General features: G+C 57.4%; 3 protein-coding genes across 3 annotated transcripts; 1 reads left to right on the forward strand and 2 right to left on the reverse strand.

Annotated features, from left to right (window-relative positions):
- Positions 1-2,666: 2,666 nt before the first annotated feature.
- Positions 2,667-3,995, reverse strand: PTRHD1 (peptidyl-tRNA hydrolase domain containing 1; the record flags this gene model as incomplete). The annotated part of the gene is made up of 2 exons (XM_055714913.1): positions 2,667-3,021; positions 3,684-3,995. Coding segments are annotated over 2 exons (483 nt in total), but the record flags the coding sequence as incomplete, so codon positions are not given.
- On the forward strand, positions 3,991-11,459 carry CENPO (centromere protein O). The gene is made up of 7 exons (XM_055713026.1): positions 3,991-4,081; positions 4,421-4,651; positions 6,153-6,322; positions 6,689-6,800; positions 7,603-7,862; positions 8,820-8,991; positions 10,614-11,459. The coding sequence occupies exons 2-7, from the start codon at positions 4,621-4,623 to the stop codon at positions 10,712-10,714; spliced, it is 846 nt and encodes a 281-aa protein (XP_055569001.1). The 5' UTR covers positions 3,991-4,081; positions 4,421-4,620; the 3' UTR covers positions 10,715-11,459.
- Positions 11,460-12,711: 1,252 nt separating this feature from the next.
- On the reverse strand, positions 12,712-27,404 carry ADCY3 (adenylate cyclase 3). The gene is made up of 20 exons (XM_055713025.1): positions 26,600-27,404; positions 22,361-22,510; positions 19,320-19,450; positions 18,835-18,946; positions 18,338-18,465; positions 17,938-18,096; positions 17,692-17,854; positions 17,456-17,614; positions 17,182-17,324; positions 16,933-17,094; positions 16,767-16,854; positions 16,549-16,665; positions 16,045-16,304; positions 15,878-15,959; positions 15,281-15,439; positions 14,864-15,010; positions 14,620-14,733; positions 14,422-14,548; positions 14,091-14,215; positions 12,712-13,788 (listed from the first exon to the last, which is right to left on the reverse strand). The coding sequence occupies exons 1-20, from the start codon at positions 27,272-27,274 to the stop codon at positions 13,606-13,608; spliced, it is 3,384 nt and encodes a 1,127-aa protein (XP_055569000.1). The 5' UTR covers positions 27,275-27,404; the 3' UTR covers positions 12,712-13,605.
- Positions 27,405-27,791: the final 387 nt, after the last annotated feature.

The following is a 27,791-nucleotide window of genomic DNA, read 5'->3' on the forward strand; positions in this document are numbered from 1 at the left end:
GAAATTTAAATAAGAAGACGTACAGAGATATATAAATATATATATTATATATTTTTCTGAGATTTTTGATATCTCAACCCGCAGCCATTCTTCAGCTCGTAGTGTTTGGAGCAAAAGGGGGGGGTGTGTTTTACTGGGGGGGAGGGGGGGGGTGTTCCTTTTTTCCCTTTTTTCCCCCCTTCTTGTTTCCTTTCTCCTTTTTTCCCCTTTTTTCTTTTTTTCTCCTTCCCCCCTTTTTTCTTTTTTTTCCCTCCTTCCCCCCCCCCTTTTTTTTCTTTTTTTTTTTTTTTTTTAAAAAAGGCATTGGATGTCAGCAAAGCGACGAGGCGGGACAGTCGGTTTCTCAAGCCAAAATTACAGATGATTCTTATTTTTGTAATCATTTTGCTGGCTTCTTAATCTGGAGGAAGGTTTCTCGGGGAGGCAGGGAGGGGGAGAAGGCAGCTGGAGGACTGCGGCGGCGGCAGGAGGAGGAGGAGAAAGAGCAATCTCAGTTTCAGCTGGATCTGTCACTGATCACGTCTCGGCGCGGGGCACAGAAGGGGATCGGCGCTGGACTTCTGCGGGAAAAGCCGGTTTTTTATTCACGCTTAAAAAAAAAAAAAACAACCAACCCTTCTCTCCCCTCCGCCCCAGCCCGCTTGTGCGTACAATCAGCTTTTTCTAGCAATTGTGAGTTTGTCGGTTTTAAAGAAAAAAAAGAGAAAAAAAGAAAAAAAAAAAAAAAAGAGTATTTTGACCCACCATTTTTTCCATGTTTTATGCTGGTTTCAGGCCTCCGAGCAGAATGGGGAGGGGGGCTACAATGTGTATATTACAACAGGAGGAGGAAAAAAAAAAAAGACAAAAAAAGACAAAACAAGAACAGTTTGGGGAAAAAACTGCAATAATTTTTAGGGGGAAGGATGGGGGGAGGGGTCTGTCAATTATTGTAGATAAAATTTTCTGATTAAATATTAAATAAAATTAAGCAGTCAGTTCTTTCTGCTTTGATTGTGTTTAACAGCTGAGGTAGCTTAAACTATTTAAAATAATAATAATAAAATAATAATAATAATTGAATTCTCTGTTGGGAGATAGCTTATTTTTTTTCCCCTCAAGCCTGTCACTGTAAATAGCTCTGAGCTCTGTATAAATTTGTTTTCTTCTCTTTTAGTTGGGGGTCGCTTTTAATATTCACTGCTGACTTTTACTGGGGGGTGGCTACAGGGGAATTTTTTCCCTCTAAAAATTGCGCTGGTGTGTGGAAAAATGTGTAGCTTTGTTGATTGACATTTGCAAGAGTTAAAGATGACAAAAAAAAAAAAAAAGACAAACTAAAAAAAAAAAAAAAAAAAAAGAACCAGAGTTGCCAGCTAACGTTTCGTTGTTTCTGTGCCGACGGGGATGCCAGAGCGGTGCTGGGGCTGTTTGCCGGGGCAGGAGGCGTAGGCAGCCAGGGGTCACCCCATCCTCACACCCGGAACCCTGCTGTCACCACGGTTCATCATGCTGGGGAGCTGGAAATGAGCCGGTGTGCCCTGCTTGGTGGCAAAAACATTGTCTTAAAGCCCAGAGCACTGAAGAGAAAATAGATCTGTAGTGCGTGGTTATGAGTCACCGAATTTACCGCTGGAGCACGGCGCAGATGGTGGGCACCAGACCCCATGCCGCAGCTCTGCTCCGCGCAGTGACACCGGTTTTTTTTTATTAAACCAGGTGTCTGACAAGGTGTGAAAACGGCTCTGGGGCAGTTTTCTGATCTCCCCAGATCCCGTTCCACTCTGTAGCAGGGGCTTCGTGCGGTCTCAGTGCTCGGTTTTGTGGGCGAGTGCTCCCCAGCACCGTGAGGGGGCCTGCTGGTGCGTGTAACGCCAGGGTGGAAACGCCACTTGGGTTGTCTCCGGCGGAGCACAGCAAGAAGGCACACGGCTCCTGCCTCCAGCCCTGGATTCAAGGCCATGAGGAACTGCTCTGTGCTCTGGAAACTGGGAAACTACCCGGGGGGCTGGGGGTGACAAGACCATTAACAGCATGACCACAGCGCCATTAACAGCATGACCAGGATGGGGAGACGTGGGGCGCGCACACTCCTAGCTGGCAATGCGCTTTTTTAAAAACTTTTTTTTTTTAACCGAGTGGCTCATTTCAAATATTTTTACTGTAAAGGAGGCAGAAGGCTGCAGGCCGAGGGCTGCAGCGAGTCCCCGCTCACCGGGCAACGCTGCCATCTGCCGTTCGTGCGGCTCCCGCTGGGTTTCATCGCGCAGCTCGGTGCGAATAAGATCACGGACAAACCGGCCTCGCAGGTGCAGGAGGAAAAAGCGATCCGGCGTGGCTCCGCAGCCAGGGCGCAAGAGGCAGAGGTGGGAGAGGCGCCGGAGCGCAGCCATGCCGGCAGCGGAACCAGCGCCGAATTCACAGGGCGAACCAGAGCCAGCCAGACGGCCGTGCCTGCAGCCAGGCCGCGCTTGTGGAGCTCGGGCACAGGGGCAGCAGCCATTGGGATGGACAGACAGACGGATGGGAAGCTCAAAGGGCTGCTCAAGGGAAAACTCACCCCTAAAAAGCAGCAGAGACATTTTCAAATGTGGCAGAATCTAAAAGTTTGCCTGTGCTGGTAGGGGAAGATGTGCAAGCAAGCACGCTGACTGCACGCAGAAATCAGTTAAGATAACACTGGCACAGTCCGCACAGAATAACATTTAATCCTCCCCACCGAAGAGCCATTTCACACCGTATAACTACTATCATCACACAAGACGACTACCTGCTGCTGGGCACTAGCACAGCACTGCCGAGACGCAGCAGCTCTCCTCCCAGCGTCAAGCTCAGCTCTGGCCCAGGAGAGCTGCCGGTGCCTATTCCTGGTCACTTTAGCAATTTGAATTTCTTCAGGTGCTGCTGTACTTGGTCCTTTGGGTAGGGCCGGAGCGCCAGGCAGGTGGCCACGTTCTCAGGCTGCTCGGTCCACACTTCGTGGTCTATGTCGTGCTGCTTCAGGGTCTCTGCCAGCGCCGTCAGGGCAGCCTCATCTGGAGCCTGGGGAAAGACAGTCTGCTGTGAGAGCTGGGGTGGGAAGCGGTGCCGGATACTTGCAAGAACTGTGGGGATGAGACAAAGAAAGACAGCTCACCCTGGGGACAGTGGCCAGGACACGGAGGCAGCCAGCTGCCTGCACAGGTGTAAGGATGGGCAACCCCAAAAGGCATTTTGTTCCTGCAGGCCCTGGGTGCACCGCCAGCCTCTGCAGGCACTTGGGGTAGCAGCTAGGGGCTGTGAGCCAGCACAGGTGTAAACCTTCAAAAGTGCGCTTTTTTTTTTTTTTTTTCCCCCTCTGGAAAGCTGGCCTGGCTCGGCGTGCTAAGGCAAACAGCCCTGCCCAGCCCCACGTCTACACAAGGGGCTGCCCCCATCACCGTCCTGAACTTCCCCTCACGAAGCCGCTGCTGCGGTCACGGGGGCTCACCGGGAGTAACGGCGGCCGCGGGACGGTGAGGCGGGAGGACCGGCCGGCCCCGGGGGAGGACGGGTCCCGGCCAGCCTCCCACCCCCTGCCAGGCCCGGCCGGCGCCGGGGGTGCCTCCACAGAGCCAACACCGCCCCCACCGCCCATCACAACCCCGCCCCAACATGGCCGCCACCCGCCCCGCCGAGGCGAACGCTCCCGGCCTGCCCCGCGGCTCCCGGCCTGCCCCGCGCACCTCCAGCACCACCGTGCGCATGGCGTCGCCCAACTCCAGGTAGGCGCGGGTGTCGGGGTGCTGCCGGTGCGCATGCGCGGCGGCCAGGGCGGCGTGGCAGCCCTGCGCTACTACCGCGCCCAGCGGCCACGACCGCGGCGGCCGGCCTAGGTCCCCGCGCAGCACCACGTATTGCACCAGCGCCGCCGCCGCCGCCGCTGCTGCTCCAGGCGCCGCCATGCCGCCGTACGGCGCCGCACAGCCTGCCGGGAGGCGCGGCCGCGCGGTGCCTGGCGGGAGCGGGGCGGAGGCAGTGTCGCCGCCATTTTGTTGTACGGCAAACGGAGGGAAATGGCGTCAGGGAGGTGACGTCCTTCCGGCGGCGCTCAGGCGCGCAGTTTGAGCCGCGGTTGTCTGAGGTGGGTGCGGGAGCTGTTGGGGACCCGGGCCCGCGGGGTCTGCCCGATCCCCTGCAGTCGCCCCGGCGCGGCCCCCTCAGCCCCCTTGGTGCGGAGCCCCGGCTGCCTGGCGCCTCGCTTGTCCCCGTCCCCCTCGGCCGGGGCCGCGGCCGCGGCCTAACCCACCCCTCCGTGCGGGGGTTCCTCCCTGTCCCCTTGGCTGTGGCGGCTCCCCGGGGCGCCCTGCTGGCGGGGGGAGCTGAATCCTGTCCGTTCCTGCGCTCCCGGGGGGGTTCCTTGTGGGGCCGGCGTGAAACTGTGGCTTGTAGGAAAATGGCGAGTTATAACGTGTCTTTTCAGCCATCGGCCCGTGGGATTGTCCCCGCGTGGGGCCGGCCCGGGTGCCAGACCTGCCCTTGGTGCTTCTCTGAGTCCCGTTGTGGCGGCAGGAGGAAGATCCCTGAGGAAAAGCTCTTGCTACCTCCACATCACTGCTTGCCCAGGGACGCAGCCTGGCCGAGGAACCTGCTGCCTCGCTTACAGGAGAGCGGCGAGGGAAGATGGAGGGGGGGAAAGCTTGTGCACCAAGCGGTGAGTTACCTGGGGCGCAGGGTGCGGGACATCCAAGTGCCAAGTGTGGCCTTCCTGTCGGAGCGAGCCCTGAAGTACCTGGGGCCAGAGGCGACCCCCTGGTTGCTTCAGTTGCTGAGTTGTATCTTGAGTAGCTCTCAGCTGATATAGGGTATGGGGGCTTTGTTTCCCTGATCTGTGGACTGGGTTAAAGGTGGAATGGGGAATTGCAGATCTCCTGGGATCAGGGACATCAGGACTGGAGTATTTGCTAGCTTATTCTGCTTTTCAGGAGCTTAGCTAGCTGCTATGGGACACCCCAGTGTTTAGGTTCTTGCTGGCCCTCAGCCTCACGTTTAAAATTCCCAAAAGCCTCTTTCCTGGATCTTTGCCTGTCTTCTGCCCCTTTGCAAAGTTATTGCAAGTGTTTTTGTTATGTATCTGCACTGGACCTACTTTGTTTCTGTTGCTGCAGTGCAGACCACCAATAATCACAGCTTGGATTTTTGAGCGTGTGTGGTGGTTTGACGCTGGCTGAATGCCAGGTGCCCACCAAAACGACTCTATCACTCCCCTCCTCAACCAGATAGGGGAGAGAAAATATAACGAAAAGCTTTTGTAGATCAAGATGAGGACAGGGAGATCACTCAGCAATTACTGTCATGGGAAAAACAGGTTGAACTTAGGGAAAATTAGTTTATTACCATTCAAATCAGAAAAAAACACCTTCCCCCACCCCTCCTTCTTCCAGGGCTTAATTCTTGATTTCTCTCCCTCTTCCCCCCGAGCAGGCAGGGGACAGGGAATAGGGGTTACAGTCAGTTCATCACACACTGTCTCTGCCACTACTTCCTCTTCACACTCTTCCCCGGCTCCAAGTGTGGGGTCCCTCCCACAGGAGACAGTTCTCCGTGAACTTCTCCAAGGTGAGTAGGCTGCAGTTCTTGATACACTGCTCCAGCATGGGTCCCCCACGGGGGTCCCAAGTCCTGGCAGCAAAACAAACCTGTTTCAGTGTGGGCTCTTTTCTCCATGGGTCCACAAGTCCTGCCAGCAAACCTGCTCCGGTGTGGGCTTCCCACAGGGTCACAGCCTCCTTCAGGCATCCCCCTGCTTTGGCTTGGGGTCCTTCCCGGGCTGCAGGTGGAGATCTGCTCCACTGTGGGCCTCCATGAGCTGAGGGGAATCTGTGCTCTGGCACCTGGAGCGCCTCCTCCCCTCCCTCTGCACTGACCTGGGTGTCTGCAGAGCTGTTCCTCTCACATAGTCTCACTGCTCTCTTCTTGGTGCAGGTATTTTCTTTTTTTTTTTTTCCTTCTTAATATGTTATCCCAGAGGCACTGCCACTATCGCTGGTGGACTTGGCCAGCAGTGGGTCCATCTTGGAGCTGGCCGGCATTGGTTCCACTGGACATGGGGGAAGCTTCTAGCAGCTGTTCACAGAAGCCACCTCTGTAGCCACTTTCCCTACCAAAACCTGGCCACGCACACCCATCACAGCATGTCATGCTTTTCCTCGCAGGAGTGTTTGCTCACCTGGAAATGCTGGAGGTGCAGTCTCATGAGGCAGCTGTGAAGCAGGAGGAAATGGAGCAGCAAGAAGAGAAGCTGGCCAGGCTGAAAGCAACAGTTCAGGAGCTGAGACTCCGGAGGGATGAGCTGCAGGCTAAGGTGGATCTGCAGCAAAAGGGGGTGAGAAAAAGGCTTACTGCAGAGATTTGGCAGAGGGCTCTGGTGTGCTGCTGCTCTCAGAGGGTGGATTTACTGAGGTTATTCATATAGAGCCAACTGTTATTTTTTTTATTTTCCCCAGGGCATACAGTCCTGGTGTCCCCTCTTTTCAGTACCATATAGTCTAGAACTGCTGGATCTGCTTGGCTGGAAGTTGTGTGGCCATTTCTGAACTATTTTGTCAAGTTTTTCTCCCCTTTTCTGCTTGAAATGCCATCTCGCTTTTCTCAGAGCCAGGTTATTATTTCTCTGTATCCTGACTGTGTTCCCTGCAGGTGACACACTTGTGTCAGCGATTTTTGACCTCTTCTCTTCTGGCTTTTGTAGCAACTTGGGAAAGAAGGAGTCACGCTGCCTCCGGCACAGCCCAGTGCTCAGGCTGTTTTGGAGTGGAAGATAAAAAGCCTTAAGGCCATGCTGCGGCTCTTTTACCTCACAGGTAATGTCTCAAAATTTTGTGTTCTGCCAATGGCTGCATTTCTGGGGTGCTAAATTCCGGTAAATGAACCTGATGTGAAGTGTAACTTCCGTGTTAACACTGCTGCTGTTGTGCTTGAAGCCATTGAAATGCTGGAAGAGCCGTAACTTTGTAATTCCCTGCCTTTTGCAGGAGGCCTCTGGGATGTTGCAGGAACTCTTATTTACTTTATTTAGACTGTCTGGATTTTTGAAAACTACCTTAGGAATGAAATCTTTGGGAATTAGGCAGTTCAATATCCAGTGGTCTGAGTCTTCCAAGCAAGCTTGTGAGGTCAGCACCCTCTTTTCTTCTGCTTCTGAGCTTTTTTTTAAAAAAAAAAAAAATTGTTTCCAATGACAGCCACCTTTGCGTTCTGGAAAGTGTGAGGATGTGAGTCCGGCTTGATGCAAGCGGGCTGAGCCCTGCCATGAGCACTCCCACCGTGCTGCTTGGGGCAGTGAAGCACTGCCTTCCTCCACCCAGGGTGCCCCATTTGTCCCTGTCACGTTGGAGCCAGGACTGTGTTTGAAATCAGCAGCATAACTCAGTTATTGGGAATCTAAGCTACCGTTAAGCTTGCTGAATTCATTAGAGGTCCCTTAATAAAAAGTTGCCCTGTTTTTATGTTTCTAAACTCTTGCAAGTCATTCGGCCTCCTAGGGAGCTCCCTCAGCTAGCCTAGGAGGAGGACAGAGCCCCTCTTACCATCTCTGTTGCCCCAGCCAAGCTGCAGTGGTGAGTTAGAGTAGCGTTCAGTAAACCCTCTCTCTCTGGACCCAAGGGATCAGCGGGAAGCTGACCAAGAAGGGAGTGTGTTTCTGCATCAGCACGGCTTACGAGGGCACCTACTTGGATTCTTACTACCTGGACCTGCTCACCGAGCCAGAAGTGCAGATTTACCGCCACTCTGTCCCCATCTTCATCCCCCTGGAGGAGATAGCCAAGAAGTACTTGCAGACGGACATCAGGCGCTTCTTGTCTGTCCTGTCTGACCACCTGAATGCTTACGTTCAGAGGAGGTACCAGGCAGACCAGTTACAGGTACCAGTGGCCGCAGCAATTTTGTTCACCCTTCTTTTTTCCTTTGGTGTACCAAGTGTTACAAGTCTCTGAAGTGCTGGGGGGAATCTTTGCAGTTTTCTTTTTGTTGAGTGCTCATGGTTCTGGTTTTCAGAACTTCACAAACTATCATGTGACTATAAACTTGGTTGCCTGTTCCATCGATTGTCAGGTACTTGGATATTGTATTGTGGCTCATTTAAAGTTTACTGTCAAATTCCAGAGCTCCCTAAGCTGAAATAGCTGTCATCTCTAAAAAGCCACCGGAGGGTGTGGCTTTAGGGTGCGCATGGCACTTGTTTTAAGTCCTTCCTGTGCAAGGTTGCTCAGTGTACAGTATGTGTCCAGTGCTGGGCTCCCCAGTTCCAGAGAGACTGGGAGCTGCTGGGGAGGGGCCAGCGGAGGTGACCAAGCTGATGAGGGGCTGGAGCATCTCCCTGGTGAGGAAAGGCTGCGGGAGCTGGGGCTGTTCAGCCTGGGCAGGAGAAGGCTGAGGGAGGACCTGAGCGATGCACACAGGTACCTTAAGGGCCAGTGTCAGGGGGCCGGGGCCGGGCTCTTGTCAGCGGTGCCCAGCGACAGGACAAGGGGCAACGGGCACAAACTGCAGCACAGGGAGCTCCGTGGGGAGAGCAGGAAAAACTTCTTTCCCTTGAGGGTGCCGGAGCACGGGGACAGGCTGCCCAGAGAGGCTGTGCAGTCTCCTTCTCTGGGGACGTCCAGAGCCCACCTGGACACGATCCTGTGCAGCTGCTGTAGGAGAGCCTGCTTGAGCAGGGGGTGGGCTAGGGGATCTCCAGAGATCCCTTCCAACTCTGGCAATTCTATGATTTGGGTATGCCCGGCTGGTATAGAGGGTGCACTTGATGAGCTCCCAGCCCTGCGCTGATGGGCTCCCTTCCTAGCTTTGTGTTTCAGAAGTTGTCTTTGTCCCTTCAGAAACACTTTTCGGACCAGATAGAAGGAAAGTTGCAGAGGAACTCCTTGTGTGACTTGCTGGTCTTTAATTACAACGTGTCAAGGAAAAGCAAGACCTTTCTGTTCAAGGTGAGGCTGCTTTATGGAGATCTCTGTTGCAGCCTCCCCACTGAAGCAGTCGTTTCCTGCGCATGTAAGTTGATGGTGCGGAGTCTCTCTGGGGACGTGGGCTGGGCAGACCATACTGTGGTTCTGCACATGGATGGGTTTTTTTCCCTGGTTCAGTTTGGGGACAAAAGGCAGTAAGCTGTCAAATTGCTGAAGGAGAACAGATTACAGAAGGGGTTGTGTGCAACTGGTGTTGGGTCTTGAAGCAGTTGTAACTCATCCCTAGCACAAGAGCACAGATCTCTTGCAATACTGGCAAGATGGGATGGCTGTGGGGAGGGAGGGAGGATGGGGCTGAGAAAGGTAAGGTGTGAGTGCAAGCTTGGATCATTTCAGATGGACGGGACGCTTGTTTGCGGTTTGCAATTACTGGGAGTGCAGACTCTGGTACGGTCCCAGCAGGATCAGGATGCTGTTTTCACAAGTTTCACAGCTAGAGCTCAGCCTGTGCTAGTGCACTGTGCACACGTGGGAGAGCCTGGTGAGCAAGTGCAGCCAGAAACTGGGAAGCTGTCAGTCTCCATCACAGTGACTGTTTGTTCCAGTTGACTTATGGCCTTGGACTCATTTCTGATCCTTGAAAACCTGGCAGCCAGCCTTGTGATCTTTCCCTAGGGTGGGGTCTAGTTGTAGGCAAATAAGGCAGGATTTTTTCAGCATCAGGAATTTCTCTCTCTCAGTGCATTAAGATAAATGACTAATTGAGGCCTGGTGTTGGGCTGTCTCGTGTGGCCAGGCAGGCCCTAATTGCCCCTGCTGCCCTCCTAGGTGTGCTGGCATGTATTGCAGTGCAATGGCAGGGAGAACAGAGGCAGGAGCGAGATTTATTGTCCCTTAGAAAGGATCAGGGATGCTGCAAAATACTCATAACAAAGATCTCTGCCTGCAAAATCTTTCCCTGATGCCACCTACTCCCCCTCCTCTGTATCAGCAATGCCACCTCCTCCTAGTACGGGAAAGACTGACTGCAACAGTGAGTGTCTTGTGCAACCCTAACACCGTGGCACGGCTTTATCACAGATCCACGCTATTTTCTGACCGGTTATTACAGATCCCAAACGGGGCTGAGGGATCATTTGCCCATCTGTCTGCCTGTGTTTTCCAGCCACGCCGTGTCCTGCTTTTGGCTGGCTGGGCTGTGGAGCGTGTGGACCAACATGCAGCTAGATGGAGCTCTGAATGGAGCAGCTGGGATTGATAATCTGCTCTCTGCCATCAGGCACAGTCTCAGGCCTGCTCCTGCCAGATCGTTGGTGAGGCTGGAGGAGTCATCGTGTACTGGATCAACAGTTCCCCCTCTCCTTTCCTTGCAGTAGCCATCCCTTTGTAGGTGACGTTCTGCCTTAGCTCACAAATTCTGTGCTAAGAGAGGAGCTGGGGCTGGGTGAGGCTGCCACATAACTGTCCTTGCCTGTCAGCAGTGTGTTTTCTTAAGGCACTTGTTCTTTCTGCAGCCATCAAATCCCATGAGGGAGCTGCAGGACGCCAAGGGTTAGGGAGGAGAGCAAGGGGTTATGAGAAGAAAAACTATATAGCGAGGGAGAGGGAAAGACTCCCTAGGGACAAGGGAGGAATGAGAAACAAATAGTTTTATGCTGGCAACGTGGTGTTCCTTTCCCCACTGATCCATCTGCTTCTGTCTGCCAGCGGACACTCCCGCATCTGTAGCAGAGATGGCAGCAGCTCACTCGGGCCTGTTTCGCCGTGTGGCCCTGCACAAAGCCTTCCGCTCCTTCGGCAGCGCGTGAGAAAGGGTGGATGGAGCACTCACCGTGAGCCACCCCGGCTTTCCTCAGTAACGCAGCTCCCTGAGCTCCCCTGCCTGTGGGGAGTGATCACGAAATGCAAACGTTTTCTGTGGACCGCAGCGATGCTGCTGGAAACCCCAAGGAGCGATTGGGCCAGCTTGAACCTCGAGAGCAACGTTTCCCTGCAGCTTCCGCGTGCCTGTTGTCACAGGTAACCTTTCCTCGGCACTGTGCTGCTTGCTTGTTTGAGCGCTGATCTCTGCGGTTGGTGCGGCAGAACTCCACGGTTGCAGGAAGCCTCTCACAGTTGGAATCAGAAACGACACGAAAACTTCAAGGTCATTTTTTCAGTGGCCATGCCCTGGGGGTCAGCACCATGTGCTTATCCAACACACCTCAAAAGCAGGGAGCAAGTGGGGTGAGCTGTGCCCTGCTTACTAGAGCCAGGCAAGGATTTCATGTTAGAAGCTGCAAGGGGTTGAGGGACGGAGGTGAGGTTTACGTTAGTGCCAGCTAAACCCGTGCCCTCATGCAAGCTGTTAACCACCCCACGAGCAGGAGCGCTGAACTTCCCGGAAAATTTCACACCAGCGGTGCCTTTACACGTGCTCTTTCCTTCCCTTTAGGCGTGGGGCAGATTTGCTGGTGTCCTGTTGTTGTGCTTCAACTCTGGATCAGATCTTTGAAAACTTGTTTTGTAACAGTACTTTAGCAGCTTATTAATAAAAGTTCTACATTACTCAAACTGTGGTGTTAAAAAAAGAAAAATCTTTTGATTTCCTTTAGCTTTATAATGTGGTTTAGTAGAATAGAATGGCATTTAAATGACAGATATATATATAATGTGGTTTAAATGACAGTATTTTCTCCTGTCTCACTTTTATTCCAGTCCCACGTGTGATAAGGCACAGGGAAAGCCCTTTGTCTTTTTTTTTTTTTTTTTTTTATTCTTTCTGTCATCATTACAGCTCCTGGTCCAGATTGAACTGAACAATTTGTTTAGTTTTGAGTGTCGTAGCTCCAGGCAGTGAGTCCCGCTGCTGACGTCCGTAGAGGAAGGCTCGCAAGGCTGACAGCTTGCAGCTCGAGCTGCTTTAGGAGAGCTGACAGCTCGTGGGGTGAGCATTTGCTCGCTTACTCGTGTTTGGAGGGGTTTGGGCTTCTGAGTATCTGCTCCTGCTGCCAGCTGTGCATCATCAGAAAGCATTTTTGTTACCCCACATCACTTTTAGTTCTGTGGTTGTCATTTCTATGAAAAGTAATGGAAAGCAGGAAGAGCGCTGCTTGGTGTCTCACCCGTGCCGGGGGGCAGCTGTGAGTTTGCAGAGGCCAGGCTGGGGTGCCAGCCCCTGCCCTAACCTTGTGCACTGTCCTGCTGAGGGGAGGCAGAGCCCTGACCTGGCAGTGGGGTGAGGGCCCGGGCCGCATGTTTTGGGAGATCTGTGGGAACCAAATACTTCAGCTGCGAGGGTGAGGTGCCGCAGCTTGTCACTGAAGCAGCTGTGGCAAAGCCAGGCTTAACCCAGCTCTTGGTCACGGTCCCCTGTTGGTGTGGGATAGAGGGAGGTGGGTCTGGGCCATAAGACCCACTGCACCCCGGGGCCTGTATCCTGGGGTACTCGGAGGGCTGAGTCAGGGTTTCTTCCCCTCTCTGCATCGCTCCAGGTCCCCTTGGGTGCTGCTTGCACCCGCAGCCAGGCCCTGTGAGCACAGGGACAGCACAGCGCGGGCTGTGGATGTGCATTTTGTTTCCTTGAGCCTGCTGAGGTGGGGATTAAACTCCCGTCTCGTTCGTGTCACCGTTCCCAGTGTTAGGTACTCTGCTGCCAGAGCCAGCAAGGGCCAGCAGCACATGCTGCTGGCGGGAGGTGCTCAGCCCCAGCACCAGCCTCCTGTTTCAGGTTCCCTCCAAAACCAGCATCCCTTTGCCAAGGCAATCGATCGAGCCCTTCTCGCCATATCCAAAACCCCAGAACAAAGCAGGCGCAGAATCGGTCTTTGAAATTCAACTGCTTCTATTCAAGAAACTAGCGGCAATTACGCTCTGCGCTCCCCATCTGCCCCCAGCCCTGGCAGCATCGGGTTTAACGCTCCGGTCCCCTCCTCTGCCGTTCCCTGGTCCTCTCTTCCATCAAGCGACAGCAAAAGTGGCAGCAGCCCACCGCAGTGTGTGCAGGACAGCGTCCAGGCGAGCGTGAGCCCCACTGCGGGGAGGGAACGGGGACAGTTAAAAATATAAATGTCAATCTGTACTCTTATATATATTTATATATCTGAAATACACAATATTGGTTCCTTTTTCTTCTTCCCCGAGTCCAAGGCGGCCCTGTGCTCTCCATCTCCCCAGTCTTCTAACTACGGTGGTTTGTGACGAGGATGGACTTGGTACGAACTAACAGCAAACCCCGGATGCTCCTGGTTTGTAGCTACCGCTCCCAGCACATGGAAGAGACGCGGCGTCTTCCCATCCGGCCCTGAGTTTGGATCTCCTCATGCCCAGCCGTGGCAGCCAGGGCCCACGATGCTACTTTAACATCACTGCCGTCCCCCCGCCTGCCGGGTGACGCCCGGGATGCCCGAGGAAAGGCAACTGCGTGGCCCCAGCCCCGTGCCCACCAGGGGCTGCCAGCCCACGTGCGCTTGCACGCAAGCATGACCAGCCAGAGGAGCCCCCGGGGCGGCCCCGTGTCTCCCTCCTGCTCAGCCACAGGCGCGATGGAGCAAAGCCCCCCCGAGACCTCCGGCGGGGGCTCGGAAACGGTTGTGCGAAGGGGTTGGTTTCTCAAGGTTGGGTGGGATGGACGTCCCCGGTGGCGGGTGCCAGGTCCTCCCTGAGCCGCCCTGCTCGGCGCCGGGAGGCGGTGGCTGTGGTGGTGGGTGGCCAGGGACCCTCAGGAGCTGTCCACCACCTGGTGGGGCAGGGTGACGGAGGAGCCATTGACAAAGGAGCCCTGCTTCTCCCGGCCCTTGAGGAAGAAGGTGAGCAGCTCCCCTTTGCCTTTGACGTAGATGGCTCCCCGGCGAACAAAGCGGAAGCCGTACTCCTTCAGGATGAGGTGGGTCTCCTCCACCACCTGCGGGGACAAGCGAATGTGGTGGGACGCTGGGGGGTCCTTGCCTGGCACATGACATGGGGAGCAGGGACCCTCATGTGTGGCTCAGACAACAGGTCTACCCACCAGTCCCACCCCATGGTCTCAGGTTGCCCTCTGAGCATCACCTTAGCCCATACGTAGCTCAGAGGAGCCCCACAGCCAGCCCCAACCCTTCCAGATGCTCCCGGCAGCGCTTTCTCCCTCCCACCCAAAGTGTGGGGCATTTTGAGGGCTGCAGCTCCCCCCCGGGTTGCTCATTTGTCCCCCCCTTGTCACCCCACCTGTATGTTCCCCATCACGCCGGTGGACTCCATCCTGCTGGCCACGTTGACCGTGTTGCCCCAGATGTCGTAGTGTGGCTTGCGGGCACCAATGACACCTGCCAGCACGGCCCCCTTGTTCATGCCTGTGCAAGACAGGGAGTAGACGTCACCTCCATGGCTGGTGACATGGACAGGACACCCTGGTCTGCAGGAGGGCAATGAGGTTCCCCCCACCAGCTCTGCTGCCGTCAGCTCCCGAACTACAGCTGCTGCCCAGCGTCCCACTGCTTGCAGGGAAGGGGGGGCAGGGGGCGCTGAGGCAGACCCTGCCCCATGCTCCCAGACTTGCCTATGCGGAGCATGAAGTTGTTGAAGGACTGGTAGTTGATGTTCATCAGTGTCACCTTCATGGCTAAGGCAAAGTCGGCCAGGTCGGCCAAGTGCTGCCAGCGCTCCTTATCCGAGAGGGTCTCCTTCTGCAAAGGCAGCACAGGTCAGGCCTGCCCACCCCTTTGCCCACTGTCCCCCCACCGCAGGGACCCCTCACCTTGGTGGTGTAGCCGTTGGCGTTGGCATCAGGGGTCACTCCAGAAGCCGCCATGTAGGTGCTGCCGATGGTCTTGATTTTGGTGATGCAGCGGAACTGGGGTTCGTCCAGGAGCTGAGCCATGGAGACAAGGCCCTCAGGTACCCCTGGGGCCACGGCAGGTCGTCTGCCCCGAGATGGGGCAGGAAGGGAAGGTCTGGCCAAGCCCCACACCACCCACATGGCCAGCTCTGTACAGACTCACCGCGTCGAAGTCGGAGATTATCTCGTTGAGGAAGCGCAGGCACTCAATGCCCCCGTTGTTGATGCTCTCCTCCGTGTAGAAGTCGGCAAAGTTGGGGAGGGAGGCAAACATGACACCAATCTCATCATAGGACTGGCTGTACAGCTCCTGGGGGTGGGACGGTGGCTGTGAGCCAGGGATGTGCCCACGCATGACACCAACACCTCCAGCAAACCCAAACCCTCCCGTGAAGCCATCTTCCCTCGGCACGCGTGAAAAAATGAGGGTGCTCCGCAACCACGCCTTGCACAGCCAAGACATCACCTTCATCCAACCAAAGATACTCAGCCACAGCCCATGGCAAAGCCTTCAGGGCTGGAGCCTGCCGCCCATCCCCCAACAAGGGGGGCAAATACACCCACCCCGGGTGCCCCTCACCTCGTCCCGCTTCTTGGAGCCCAGGAAGTGCCGGGCCACGTGCTCAGGCAGCATGTTGGTGACAAGAGCCTCATTCCAGCGCCGCATCTCATAGACCCGCTCCTTCTGGTCATGGACATCAATCTTCCAGAGGAAAAGGGTCCTGGCCAGCTTCTCCACCTGTAGGGGGACAGGGGGGATAAGGCTACACCCCCCGTTCCCACTCACCAATGGGTCCCCTCCAGCACTGGGAGCATCCTGGCTGCTGGGGGGCTGGGGACAGCCTGGAAGAAGGCTCTGGGACAAGGTGAAGCCCTAACTGGGGACATGAGACCTGCTCTGAGGTGCAAACGGGACCCTCACAGGGCTGGTATGGACTGTAGGCCACCACATTGCTGCCCACCCCTGACCATGGGGGCGAGATGGAGGTGGTCTCTCCACTGATGTGAGCCTGGAGAGCCCTTGGGTAGGCTGCTTTGGAGAAGAGCCAGAGATGCTGTTCACAGCTGGGGACAAATCCTTCTGCCTTGGAGCTTGCAAAAAATAAGGGCAGGGGGTGGGGTGAAGACGCAGAGGGTAGGGGAGCTTCCCAGTGTGGGGGTGGGGGGAGTCACTCACATGACGAGAGAAGTAGTAGAAGCTGAGCATCACGATGAAGATCATCGCTGTCATGGAGTATTTGGAGGGGACCAGCAAGGACCTGCCGGCACAGGCAGCAAGGCATGGGTGGATGGTGGGCACGGCTGTGGCCCCCAGAAGGTGCCCACCCCTCTGCCACCCCTTACGTGCTTTGCTGACCACGGTGGCGGTCATACTGGTCAAAGATGTGCTCCCAGGCGTAGATGTTGACAGCGCCGGTGGCCCCAGTGATCAGCACCATGAGGGTCAGCTTGACCATGTGGCTGACCTGCACCAGCATGATGGTGGCCACCAAGGCCAGCAGGGCAATGTAGCTGTAGTACTTGGGTTGCTCCCCACAGCCGCCTGGCCGCAGTGGCCCCACCGTCCCGTTGCCTGTCCCGCCATGGTCCTGCCAGCAGCTGAGCTGGGGGCACGAGGGCAGGGTGAGGAGGGGGATGTGGGGACAGGGTGCACCTTTCCAGGGGCTGCATGGCCACCCAAAGGGGCAGGGTGCTTTGCAGAGCAGGAGAAGGCCAGCCAGCCTAAATTTCCCCCACTACAGTGCAGCTCTGCTAATTGCTTTAACGATCAGCTGTGCAGAGTTATGGGCTGCTTGGATGGGGGTTGGAGCAGGCTCAGCCCCACTGGCACCCAGGCTGGTGGCTCACCATGTCCACTATGTCAGCCATGGTGACGATGATGATGGCGGCCATGGCCCAGGTGTTGCGTGCCCAGCGGGTCCTGTCAATCCAGGTGGAGAAGGCCACGAGCTTTTTAGGGAAAACCTGCAGGGAGAGCAAGGTGGGGGGGGTTCGCCCAGGTAGGACACGGTGATGGGGCATCATGGTGTCCCATCACGATGAGTGGTGAGCCCATCCTGTCTCACCCGGGGCAAGATGGCAGCCAACGAGCAGAGGGTGAGGATGAGCAGGAGGATCTCCCCGACTATGAAAGTCACGTAGTTGGCCACCAACCTGCCAAAAGAGCCAAAAGGGAATGGGTTTGAAGGCTACGCGGCTGGGCCACCCATCCCCACCACCTCCCTGACATACCAGGGGTCAATGAAGACCTCTACCAAAGCAGTGAAGAAGAGGACAACGCAGGAGCAGCTGAAGGCGGCTCCGCTCTGCTTCTCCTTCTCCACCGAGTAGCGCGTCTCCATCTCGGGGTCAATGAAGCGCATGGAGAGTCGGAAGGTGCTCTTCCCCTTCAGCCTGCTGGCAGCATTGCCCATCAGTGCCTGGTGGCCCCGAGGACTCACCCAGCCACGCCAGGACGTGCTGCCAGTTGGGGTGACTCACGCCTGCACGGACTCGCGCTCCAGCAAGGCTTCATTGAGCAGCTTGTTGAGCTCCTGCTCGTTCTGCGAGGCATCGATCACGCGCTCGGCCAGGTCCCGCAATCGCAGCCGCCGCCGAGGGTTGGGGAAGGAGGGGTTCACGGCCTGCCCCGGCACAGCCCAGGCATCAGCACGACCATGCTGGCACCGGTGGGATGTTCAGCCACTCCAGCGTGGCTATCAGCAGCCAAAGGCAGGTGAGCTGCTGGAAAGGGAATGCTTCCCATGGGCTGTACCTCTCCATCCTCCTCCCCGCTCTCCAGGGTGCCCCTCACCCTGGTGTCGGGCTCCTCAGGCTCCTCGGGGCTGGCGCAGGCCAGGCTGAGGCTGCCGTTGCGCTCCTTGGTGTTGACCAGCGGCGGGGAGCCACCGTGGGATGAGGTCAGCGACAGCTTCTGCAAGGCGAAGGTGGTGGGTGGCGGTGCGGTGTCCCCCCACTCCAGCTTGCCACGGCACCGGTGCCACCACTCACCACCCCATTGATGCCGTTGCGCAGGGGCTGCTTGGGGACCACGACGAGGTAGGTGATGATGCCCTTCTCCTTCAGGTACTCGCAGCGTGAGCCACCTTCACCCGGCTCCACCTCGAACTCACCCTTCAGGCAATCCATAGTGCTCTGCGAGATGTGCACCCGCCTGCCGGCACCGGGCACCAGTGTCACCCCTGAGTGCAGGGCACGCCACGCCCATCCCCCACCTTCCCCCCTGGAGATGCTCACCCAGGGATGCCGCCTGCCTCCATCTTGTTGGCCACGGTAACGTCGGTGGACCACACGTCATACTGCCAGCGCTTCTGGCCCAGCACCCCCCCCAGCACTGTCCCACTGTGCACCCCCACCCGCATGTCCACCGCCGTCTTGGTCTTCTCCCGCACGTAGCTGGGGTGGGGGGAGAAGACAAGGATGATATGGGGGTGACCCCCTCCCAACCCACCCCCACTCCACCCCACAGCCCGTTCCCCCATCATTAAACGGCACTCCTCTGTCTTTTAACGCATTTCGCAGAGGCTGGACACCTGAAAGCCCCCAGGCTGCACCCCAGCCCACCAGGACCCCCTTGCCCACCCTGGCACCCCTCCCTGGGAGTGAACGGCCCCACTCCCGAGGACAAAGCCCTTACGAAATGGCCTCCACCATGGCCAGCCCCATCATGATGGAGCAGACGGCGTGGTCCTCCCGGTACTCGGGCAGCCCGCAGATGCAGTAGTAGCAGTCACCAAGGATCTTGATGCGCAGCTGGTGGTATTTCTGGGGACAGGGGGGCACGCTGTCAGCCCCACCCCCATCAGCTGGGATGCCCCCCCCCTCCAGCCCCCTTGCCACCTCCATCCCTCTCTCCCAGGCTGACCTTGACCCACGCAGAGGTCTCCCGCGCCCAGCAGAGACACAAATAATCGGATTTTCCATTCCCACCCAGCCTCCCCCGAGGGCTCGGCCAGGAGCCTGGCTGCACCAGCCCTATTTTTGCAACACAGGGCAGGGCGCCTCCAGCATCCCAGAGGAGTAATACTTTAACCTCCTCATCCCCATCCTGGGATGCAGCTTTGGGCTGGGGCCAGGGTGGGGGGTGGCTGAGACCTGCCCCACTCATTACATGCCAGCCCGAGGAGGACTCACGGCTGCCAGCTTGTCGAAGCGGGCGAAGAGCTCATTGAGGAGCTTCACCAGCTCCTGGGCGCTGCAGGACGAGGACAGCTGGGTGAAGCCCACAATGTCTGCGAAGAGGATGCTGCAGGGAGCAACAGTGAGCGGCTCAGCCCCGGCACCCCCCACCCTGGAACCCCCTTCCCCACTCTCCCCTTTCGCTGGGGCACCTGCACCAAAGAAAAGGCTGTTTTGTGACATGGCTGAAGACGATGCTCTGCAAACCATGGCTGGAGCAAAAAGGGGCCCCAGGCCACAGTCTGGCTGGTAGCCATCCCCTCTCACCCTTTACTTTAACTGTAAACCACCCCAACCTCTCCCTTTTTCAGCCAGGACTGCAAAATAGATATTTTTGGAAAAAAAACCAAAACAACACACAAAAACAAAAAACCAAAAACCCTGAAGTGTTTTTCCCATGAGGATGGCACGGGGGTCACACAGTGAAGGGACAGTCCTACCTGACGTTCTCATGGCGGTACATGTACATGGTGTTGAACTGCTGCATCTCCTTCTGGCTCGGGTCCTTCTTCATGTCCTTCAGCATCTCATCGGCCACGTGCTTGGGCAGGATGGAGAGCATCAGCCGCTCCTGGGGGATGGGGCAGGGAAGAGAGTTTGTCACGACACAATGTCCAACCTATGCCAAGTGCAGCAACCCATGGTGCAAACCCATACTGCAAATCCATGGCGCAAGATACAATCTAAATGCATGCTGCAAATGCATGAGGTGAATCCATGCTGCAAATGCACGATGCAAACGGATGGTGCAAATGCACTGTCTAAATGCATGGTGCAAATGCACGGGGTGAATACATGCTGCAAATGCATGGTCTAAATGCACAATGCAAACGGATGGTGCAAATGCACTGTCTAAACGCATGGTGCAAAGGCACAGTAGAAACACATGGTAGAAATACATGGTGCAAATGCACAGTCTAAATACATGGTGCAAATGCATGGTGCGTGCCCTATGGTCTAAACACTCCCCTCTCCATGAGGACACAGAGCAGCAAAGTGACATTTCCAAGTTCTTGGGCCCTCCTGCTGGACCCAGCCATCCCCGGAGGATCCCAGGGCCCAGCCAGATCCTTAGCCCAACCTCTCAGCCACATGTGGAGAGGGAGAGAGTGGATCAAGCCACGGTGGAACAGGAGCTTTCCTCCAGGCAAGGAGAATGAGCTTGGAGTGGGGTGTCCCAGGGCACCCCAGGGAGCTGGGAGCCATCACCCCGACTCCAAACTTGCACCCACAGGTAGAGGAGATGCACCCATGAGTGGCATATCCCCCTCGGCAATGCTCTGCCAGGGATGCCAACCACTGCTTTTACCATTTTCCTCCCTATTTTACAGGTTCTCATCAAGATTTCTGCAAGCAGGAATAAATCCCAGCCAGGGGAGGATGGGAGTGTGGCAGGGTGGCTGCAGTGCCCTAAAGCTTCCCTGTCCCTGGAGCCGTGAGGAGGGACAGTCCCACACACTTATTTGACAGCGGCTGATGAGCTGCAAAATTTGCATGTGCAGGCCAGATCCCTTCTGCAGACACGATACAGGGCCCAGCCCTCGCTGGGAGCTTGAGAATCAAAATGCATTGGGTTGGCCAAGCTTTTATCGGCCCAAAAAAAACTGGGACACGGTGCTGGGAATGTCTGCACCGAAGTCCCCCAAGGTCCCTGTGAACTGCTCCAGGGTGTCCTGCCCCCGGGGGTGGGTTGGTGCTGGGTGCATGGACCTGGGTTAAAGCACACCAGGGAGGATTTATCCATTTAAAAGCATGGTGGGTATCCCACATCTACGTGTGGAACTCAACCAAGGTCCCCCAGCAGGATCAAGCCCACTTGGGGACATCACACCCATTGCTGTCCCCATGGCCCTGCAGCCCTGGTGCCAGAGAAGGGATAGATTGGCCCTGCTGTGTGAGGATTTGCACTAAAGGTAAGTAACTCAGTTAATGAAGCGGGTTTTCCCCTGGGACGGAGCAGGGGTTCTGTGCGCAGCTGCAGTGGTGCTGTTGCTGGAGGAACGGCACTGTGTCCCTGTCCCATCGCCATCCCTGGAGGCTGCCGGTGGGGAGGCGTGCAGGAGCTCCCGGCTCTCCTCAGCTCCCGTTATCCCTCTGCCCGTGGGGCTGCTGGTTCAGCCCCCACTAATGGCCTGCAGGGGAGAGGGGATGGATCCGGCCGCCAGCATCACTCCCTGCCCCATGGCCCCCCTGCCCCATGGCCCCCCTGCCCCGCATCACTTGGCCTCACGCTAGCAGCCTTTCCTGTAAGATCATGGGCTATTTTTAGCTCAATTCCCTAAGGAAAGAGCTCATGTGATAATAATCCTCATGTCCTTTCCTCCACCCCTCTGAACCCACAAGCTGGGACCTCGAGGGTGTCCTCACTTGGGGCATCCCCCAGCCCCAGGATTTGCCCTCATCACCCAAACCCCTCTGTGGACCTAACCCCGTATTAGACATCAGAGCATCCACCTAGGGTTTGCAGCAAAGACGACACTGGTGGTGCTGGCCTGGCCCTGCCACATGTCTCTTGTTGCCATTGGGAGCAAATTGCTGGCAGCAGATCAACCAGATAAGAGATGGAAGATGAGGAGGGAGGCCCAGATAAGGCACTAAAATTAGCCCAGCTGGTCACCGGATGGCGGCTGGAGACACCAGGGCTTGGACACAGCCGGCTGGCACCACGATGCCGCTTCCCCCTGACCACTCCTCTTGCCAGGCCACCACGGCATGGTACCAGCACGTGGGGGTCTGCCACAGCGGGCATCGCTCGTGGGGAGAGCAGAGAGCGGCTGGCTGTGCTTGCTTGCTGCCAGCTCTCCCTTCCCTGCCATGGTCTGTGGCAGGACTGGTCCAGGGAATGGCCAGGGCCTGATAGGGACCTGCTGTGTAGCCATGCCTGGGGACAGGGACCTGCTGCGTGGCCATGCCTGGGGACAGGGACATGCCACGTGGCCGTGTCTAGGGAACGGGACCTGCCACATGGCCGTGCCTGGAGACAGGGACATGCTGCATGGCCATGTCTGTGGACAGGGACCTGCCACACGGCCATGTCTGGTGACAGGGACATGCTGCATGGCCATGTCTAGGGAAAGGGGACCTGCCACATGGCCGTGCCTGGGGACAGGGACATGCTGCATGGCCATGTCTGTGGACAGGGACCTGCCACACGGCCATGTCTGGTGACAGGGACATGCTGCATGGCCATGTCTAGGGAAAGGGGACCTGCCACATGGCTGTGCCTGGGGACAGGGACCTGCTGTGTGGCTGTGCCTGGGGAAGGGGATCTGCTGCACGGCTATGCTCAGGGATGGGGACAGCTGCTGGTGGCCTTGGCAGGAGCTGGGAGGTCCTGGAAGAGGACAGTCACATGGGGAGTCCCCAAACTGGGCACATGGTGCAAAACTACAAACATATTTCCCACCTGGGGTCCTTCTGTCCCCATTGCCACCCCCTGCACTGTCCCCATGCTGCCCCCTTGCCCAGCCATGGCTCCTACCTGCTGCTGGCTCTGCTCCTCCAGGTTGAGCTTGACCTCAAGGGACTGGCGTGCTTCAAGGAAGGCTTTGCGGTGCTTGCGGTCAGCCATGTAGTAGGACATGGTGCCCACCGTGATGGCACAAAGGTAGATGGCAACATTGGACAGGATCTTTGGGGACAGAGAACAGGAGACAGGGGTGAGCGAAGCCACGGGAAAGCCCATGTGTGCCTCGGGGACAGCACTGGTGCCACCACAAATCCCTGTTTGGGCAGCAGAGCCTGATCAGTGAGAGTGGAAAAAAGTACTCAAGTGCTGGAGGAGGACATAAAATACACCCTGGAGATAAACCACCAAGCCACAGCCACCGTTAACTGCTGGGGGGACTCATGGGGACTGTCACCGTGGCTCTGCAGGAGGGGTCTGGCTGGGGATCACACCCTGAGCATCCCGGGAGACCCCGTGGCTCCCGCGGGCTGACTCTGCTTCGTTAAAGCTTGCAGAGATGTTTTGGAAAAAGGCAGCAGCTCGGCAGGGGCTGGGAGCAGCCCTGGAGGAAAGAGCTGCTGAAGGCCAGCAGCTCTTGGTGGCTCACGTACCAGCCACTCCCCCCACTTCTGCCACAGGAATTGCACCCCTTTGTGCAGGAAAAGCTAACAAAAACATGGCCAAACTCTAAAATTGTACATTTACATATGCTCCTGCCCCTCTACGACCCTCTCAACAGCCAAAGACATAAGCACGGGAGATGGATGCCCCAGGGTGCTGCTGGCTGTGACAACCCACCCGTCCTCTTTAAGGTTTCAAAGGCACATGGCACAGAGGCTCGCTGCCTCATCCCAAAGGCTGGATCCATCCCATCCCTGGGCTGGACCCTGTCCCCACGGGCAGAAGCCTGTCCCATTCCACAGGCTAGACCCCAGCTCCGTGGGCTGGACCCTGTGTCCCTGCAGCCCGGGAGGGGACAGAGCAGATTTGCAGATGGAAGCAAAGAGCCCTTGGTGGAAAATATGACTGATGAGGAAAAGTTGGAAGAATTTGGTTTGTTTAGTCTAGAAAGGGGAAGAGCGACAGGGAGGATGTGATAACAGGCTCCAGCTATGCCGAAAGGGCAATGGGGACATGGAGACGTCCTTCTACCCTGCAGGCCATGGGCTCCATCACAGCCGGTGCAGAGGAGGCAGCGGGAAGAGCACGGAGCTGTTCCCCAGCTCATCTCCAGGAGGGATATGCCCCCATGCTCAGCATCCTTCTGATTCCCAGCTCCCCTGTACTGACTGTCCCGCCCCTGGTCCCCATAGCCCATACCCCAGCTCGGTCAGAGGAAAGCCCTAATATGACCCCGGTCCCGGGGGGTGCCTGTCCTCAGAGGTTTTGTCACTTGACAGCATCAAGCCCTGAGCAGTCCGGTCTCATCCTATGGAGATAGGGAGGAGCTGCCAACCCCTTCCACGCAGGGGGAAACTGAGACAGTGGGGAAACCGGCCACGTGCAGCAATATGTAAGGGCTCTGGCACTGGGCTCTGGCACTGGGGGTCTGGGTGCTGGCACAGCACTGGGCCAGGGCTGACAAAATGATTTGCAGCAAGGAAACTTGTTTTTTCAGGGGGAAAGAGCATAAGGAACAGGGGAGAGCGCCTGGGACCCTCAGCTGTTGCCCCAGGGCTGGATCCTGCCCCAGGTCCCACCATCACAGCTGGGGAGCCCTGGGGAGCCCCTGGACCCACGGCACAGCAGACGGTGAGCAAGGAGCCGCCTGGAGGTGGACACTGAGAAGAAACCCCCAAAACAAGCAGCCACTTGCTATTTTTACCCAGCCTCTCAAGTTGTCATGACAACGGGCCATTCTACTGGGGTTCAATGGCTTGGGACAGCTCGGCACACAGGGACCACTGGAAATCCTGGGGACCAGCTCACCTGGCACCAGATGGCACAGCCACGTCCCACACTGAGCATTGTCCAGCTGCATCCTGCAGCCATGCAATGGATGCTCAGCCCCAAAAACCTCCCTCAGCATGTGTCCCTGTGCCCTGAGCTGCAAAACACCTCCCAGGACCCCAGCTACTGCCGGGAAAGCCCTGACATGGAGGAGGCCCCACTGCTGGCACAGTCACTGGTTATTATTTGCACTTGGTAATCTGGGGGCAGATGGAGCAAGATATGTGCAGGAGCGTGCACCACCAGCGGAACAAGCCTTATCCCTCCTTCCCCATCCAGCCCCATCTGCATCCCGCAGGAAAGGTGCCGGTAGGATGTACCAGGACCATCCAGTCCAGGGCTGGGTCATGGCCTGAGCCTGGGGATGCTTCACAGCTGGTTTATGCGCAACCATGGCAGGTACAGCCTCAAACGGTGCCAAATTCCAGCTCCCTGCCACAATTCAGCCTTTGGGCTTCTCCTCGGTGGTCGGCAGCCGGGCAGAAACTGCCGGCATCTCTCATGAACCCCCCCGAGCTGTGCCAGCCCCGCTCAAGCGACATCCTCCAGTTCATCCTATTAATAGCCATTCCCTCCAGGAGCTGCACCACCGGCTATAATAATAAAGCATATGATGTTTATTTCTGGACATAATGTTCCTCCTTTTGCAGCAGGCAGAGGCTGAGGCATGCCGCGTTGCCAAGGTTTTACCAGCCCTGGACTCTCCGTGCCACGGCAATGATTAACACAGAGGCGGCGCATGCCTGCTGCTGGCCAAGGGGATGCCTGCATGTCCCCTTGCCTCCCGCATCCCGGGGCTAGTGGCAGTGAGAGGTTTCCTTGCCTTTGGATCTGCCACGTGCCATGCTCGTATCCCAGAAAAGGAGCAAAACCTGGGAAAGCCGCTGCTGCACTGGGGTTTCTCCTGTGGGTACAGTGCCTCTGGCCGGGCACCACTGGGAGGGCACCCATGCCGCCACCCCAGCGCCCAGCCTGGCAGGCTCCATAAACTGTGCCCAAAAAGTGTTTTTCTTTGCAAAACCCTGTGTGATACCAGGAGATGTCCCAAGCCAGGGGACGAGCCCCAGACCACGCACTCCAGAGACAGGGTGAAAACAGGATCTTCAGGCTTTTTGGAGAACAGGCTCCATTTTGCAAATTCCCAGTGTGACCACAGGCTCATTACTTCCAAAACCTCTCAAAAAGTGAGTAAATACCCTCCTTTTCCCTTCCTATTTAGGCTGGGAGCAGCTGGAGCTCTCCCAGGACCTGACCCAGAGCATCCCAAATTCCTGTAGCATCCTCCCACAGAGCCCACATCATTATGGGGCAGAGTGGATGTTTCCAGCGGGATTTTCCCTGCTGCCGTCAACAGCCACCAGCACACAAGTTCTCAGCTCTGGCTGTCCCCCCGCCCTGCCCCCCACCCTGGCTATGGAAAGGCTCCCCAGGTCATTGGGTCCGTGGCCAGCCAGTAGAGAAAACAGTGGGAGGAAAGGGATTCAGCCAAGACATGAAACCCACTAATTTAGGGAATAAAACCAGTGTCTAGCTGCTCCACTTGGGTGTTTCCCAGGAAATATTAAGGATCCAATGGGCTGGGGACCGCTCTCTCCCTGTCTGACCCTCACGTCCCCTCCTTTGCTGTGTGCGTGAACCAATGGCCCAGCCTTAGCGCCACGTTTGGGCTAGGGGACACCATTTTTTCCAGGTTTGCTGGGGCAGAAAATCACCCCAAAGCATCCCCAGGCACGAGGCTGGGTGATGGGCATTGCCCAGGGACCAAGCCGGGACCAAGCTGCCGCCCAACTTCCTCCTGGGAAAGCTCCAGTGGCTGTTTGCAAGCCCAGAAGCTGGGCTCCTGCCACATTTCAGCTAAAAATAGCCATTTGGGGCCATTTTTAGCCATTTTTGAAATTCAAAGGGAAAGTGGTACAAGCAAGGCCACCAGGCAGGGTGGATGGAGGAGCACACGGTCCACCCTGCCTCAGTTTCCCCAGCAGCCCAACCGCAGCCCACGTGTCCACATACCCCGGGTGGCCCCTGGGGATGGATCCAGGCCTGCAGGGCCAGGTCTGTGGCACCCAGCTTGGGCGGGTGCTCCTGCACACTCCAGCACCCCACTCCCATGGAGACTGATCCCCAAGTATGTTTTGGGGAGCCCCCTGCTCCCAGCAAACACTACAATCAGCTCACAGGGTCTGGATCAACCCCGGCTTTAGCGTCAGAACATAAGGACAGGGATGGACCACACGGTAACTCATGGAAACACCACATGGGGATGATTTTCCCTTCACACGTCACCACCCCCAGGGACCCCACATCCCCCCGCCGGCCCCGTACCTGTCTCAGCAGCGTCCCCTCGTCCAGGGCATCCTGCCGCTGCTGGGCGATGGTGACACCGAGCACCAGCGTGTGGATGCCGCAGGAGATGGCGGTGATGAGCACGATGGGCGCCAAGCGCAGCGGCAAAGTGATGAAGAAGGAGAAGACGAAGAAAGCCTGCCAGCCCACCGTGTCGCTGGCCTCGGGCGAGCGGGAGAAGTTGAGACCCAGGTAGCAGAAGATCTGGGCCAAGATGAGGACCCAGAGGATGTAGGGCAGGAACCTGCGGGCCACCCGCTCGGGAAGCAGCCTGTACTTGCAAAGGATGAAGAGCAGCACATGGGCAACCAGCCCGGCCGCTGCCGCCAGCAGCGGGGCCAGCTTGTCGGCGGTGTAGACCACGGCGCACATGACGAGGACGTAGCAGTCGAAGAGGGCGGCAAAGACCACCAGCACCAGGAGGGTCTCGTGGCGTTGGCGGCGGAAGTAAGTCTGGTAGAGGTTCTCCAGGGACTCGGGAGCGAAGGTGAGGCGCATGAAGCGGGGCAGGCAGAGGCAGGGTCCCGAGCTGCGCACCGTCACCTCGTGGGTGCGACCCACGCCGCGCTCGGGGTCCGACGGCAGGCTCACCGAGTAGTCTGCCGAGTACTCGGCCGAGCACTCGGGCTCGGAAAAAGCCCTGTTCCTGGGCATGGCGGTGCCTTCCCCGGCTCCGGCCCCGCAGCGACACCGCGCTCCCCTGCGCCCCGCGATGCTCACCGGGGCATCGCCCGCAGCATCCCCGCCTCGCCGGCCACGGAGCCGCCGGGCCGCTCCCCTTCCCCCGCCGCCGTCACCCCCGGACCCGCGGAGCCGCCGAAGGAGGGGAAGGGGGGGTAACGACTATAAATAGCGGCCGGGGGGGCTGGGGGGGGCGAGAGGCGAGCGCCCGCCCGCCTTCCAGCTCCCTCCCCGGCCCCTGCGCACTGCCAGGTTGCAACCGAAGCGACGCGGAGCGGAAAGATGTCGCGATGCCTCCCTGCTCTTCCTTCGAGGGCAGCCGCGCCGGGGGCCGATCCCCGCCGCTCCCGCCGTCCTCGCCCCCCTCTCCCAGGCGCTCCGCTCCGCGGGGACGGCTGCCGAAGGGCCGGGGGGCCGGCCCCGGAGCCCACCGCCCGCCGCAGCCCGGGGAGCGCAGGTGCGGCCCCGCCGCAGGCAGCGATTCGCTTCG

Source organism: Falco cherrug, chromosome 6 (genome assembly GCF_023634085.1).
Source record: "Falco cherrug isolate bFalChe1 chromosome 6, bFalChe1.pri, whole genome shotgun sequence".
In the NCBI taxonomy this organism is placed as follows: Eukaryota; Metazoa; Chordata; class Aves; order Falconiformes; family Falconidae; genus Falco; species Falco cherrug.

Coding starts and splice junctions, on each gene's coding strand:
- CENPO (XM_055713026.1), top strand. CDS start 4,621: ATGGAGGGGGGGAAAGCTTGTGCACCAAGCG. Junction 6,801..7,602: donor GCGGCTCTTTTACCTCACAG/GTAATGTCTCAA, acceptor TCTGGACCCAAG/GGATCAGCGGGAAGCTGACC. Junction 8,992..10,613: donor AGCAGTCGTTTCCTGCGCAT/GTAAGTTGATGG, acceptor TCTGTCTGCCAG/CGGACACTCCCGCATCTGTA.
- ADCY3 (XM_055713025.1), bottom strand. CDS start 27,274: ATGCCCAGGAACAGGGCTTTTTCCGAGCCCGAGTGCTCGGCCGAGTAC. Junction 15,011..15,280: donor GCTCCAAGAAGCGGGACGAG/GTGAGGGGCACC, acceptor TCCCACCCCCAG/GAGCTGTACAGCCAGTCCTA. Junction 14,549..14,619: donor CCAACGGCTACACCACCAAG/GTGAGGGGTCCC, acceptor CTGCCTTTGCAG/AAGGAGACCCTCTCGGATAA.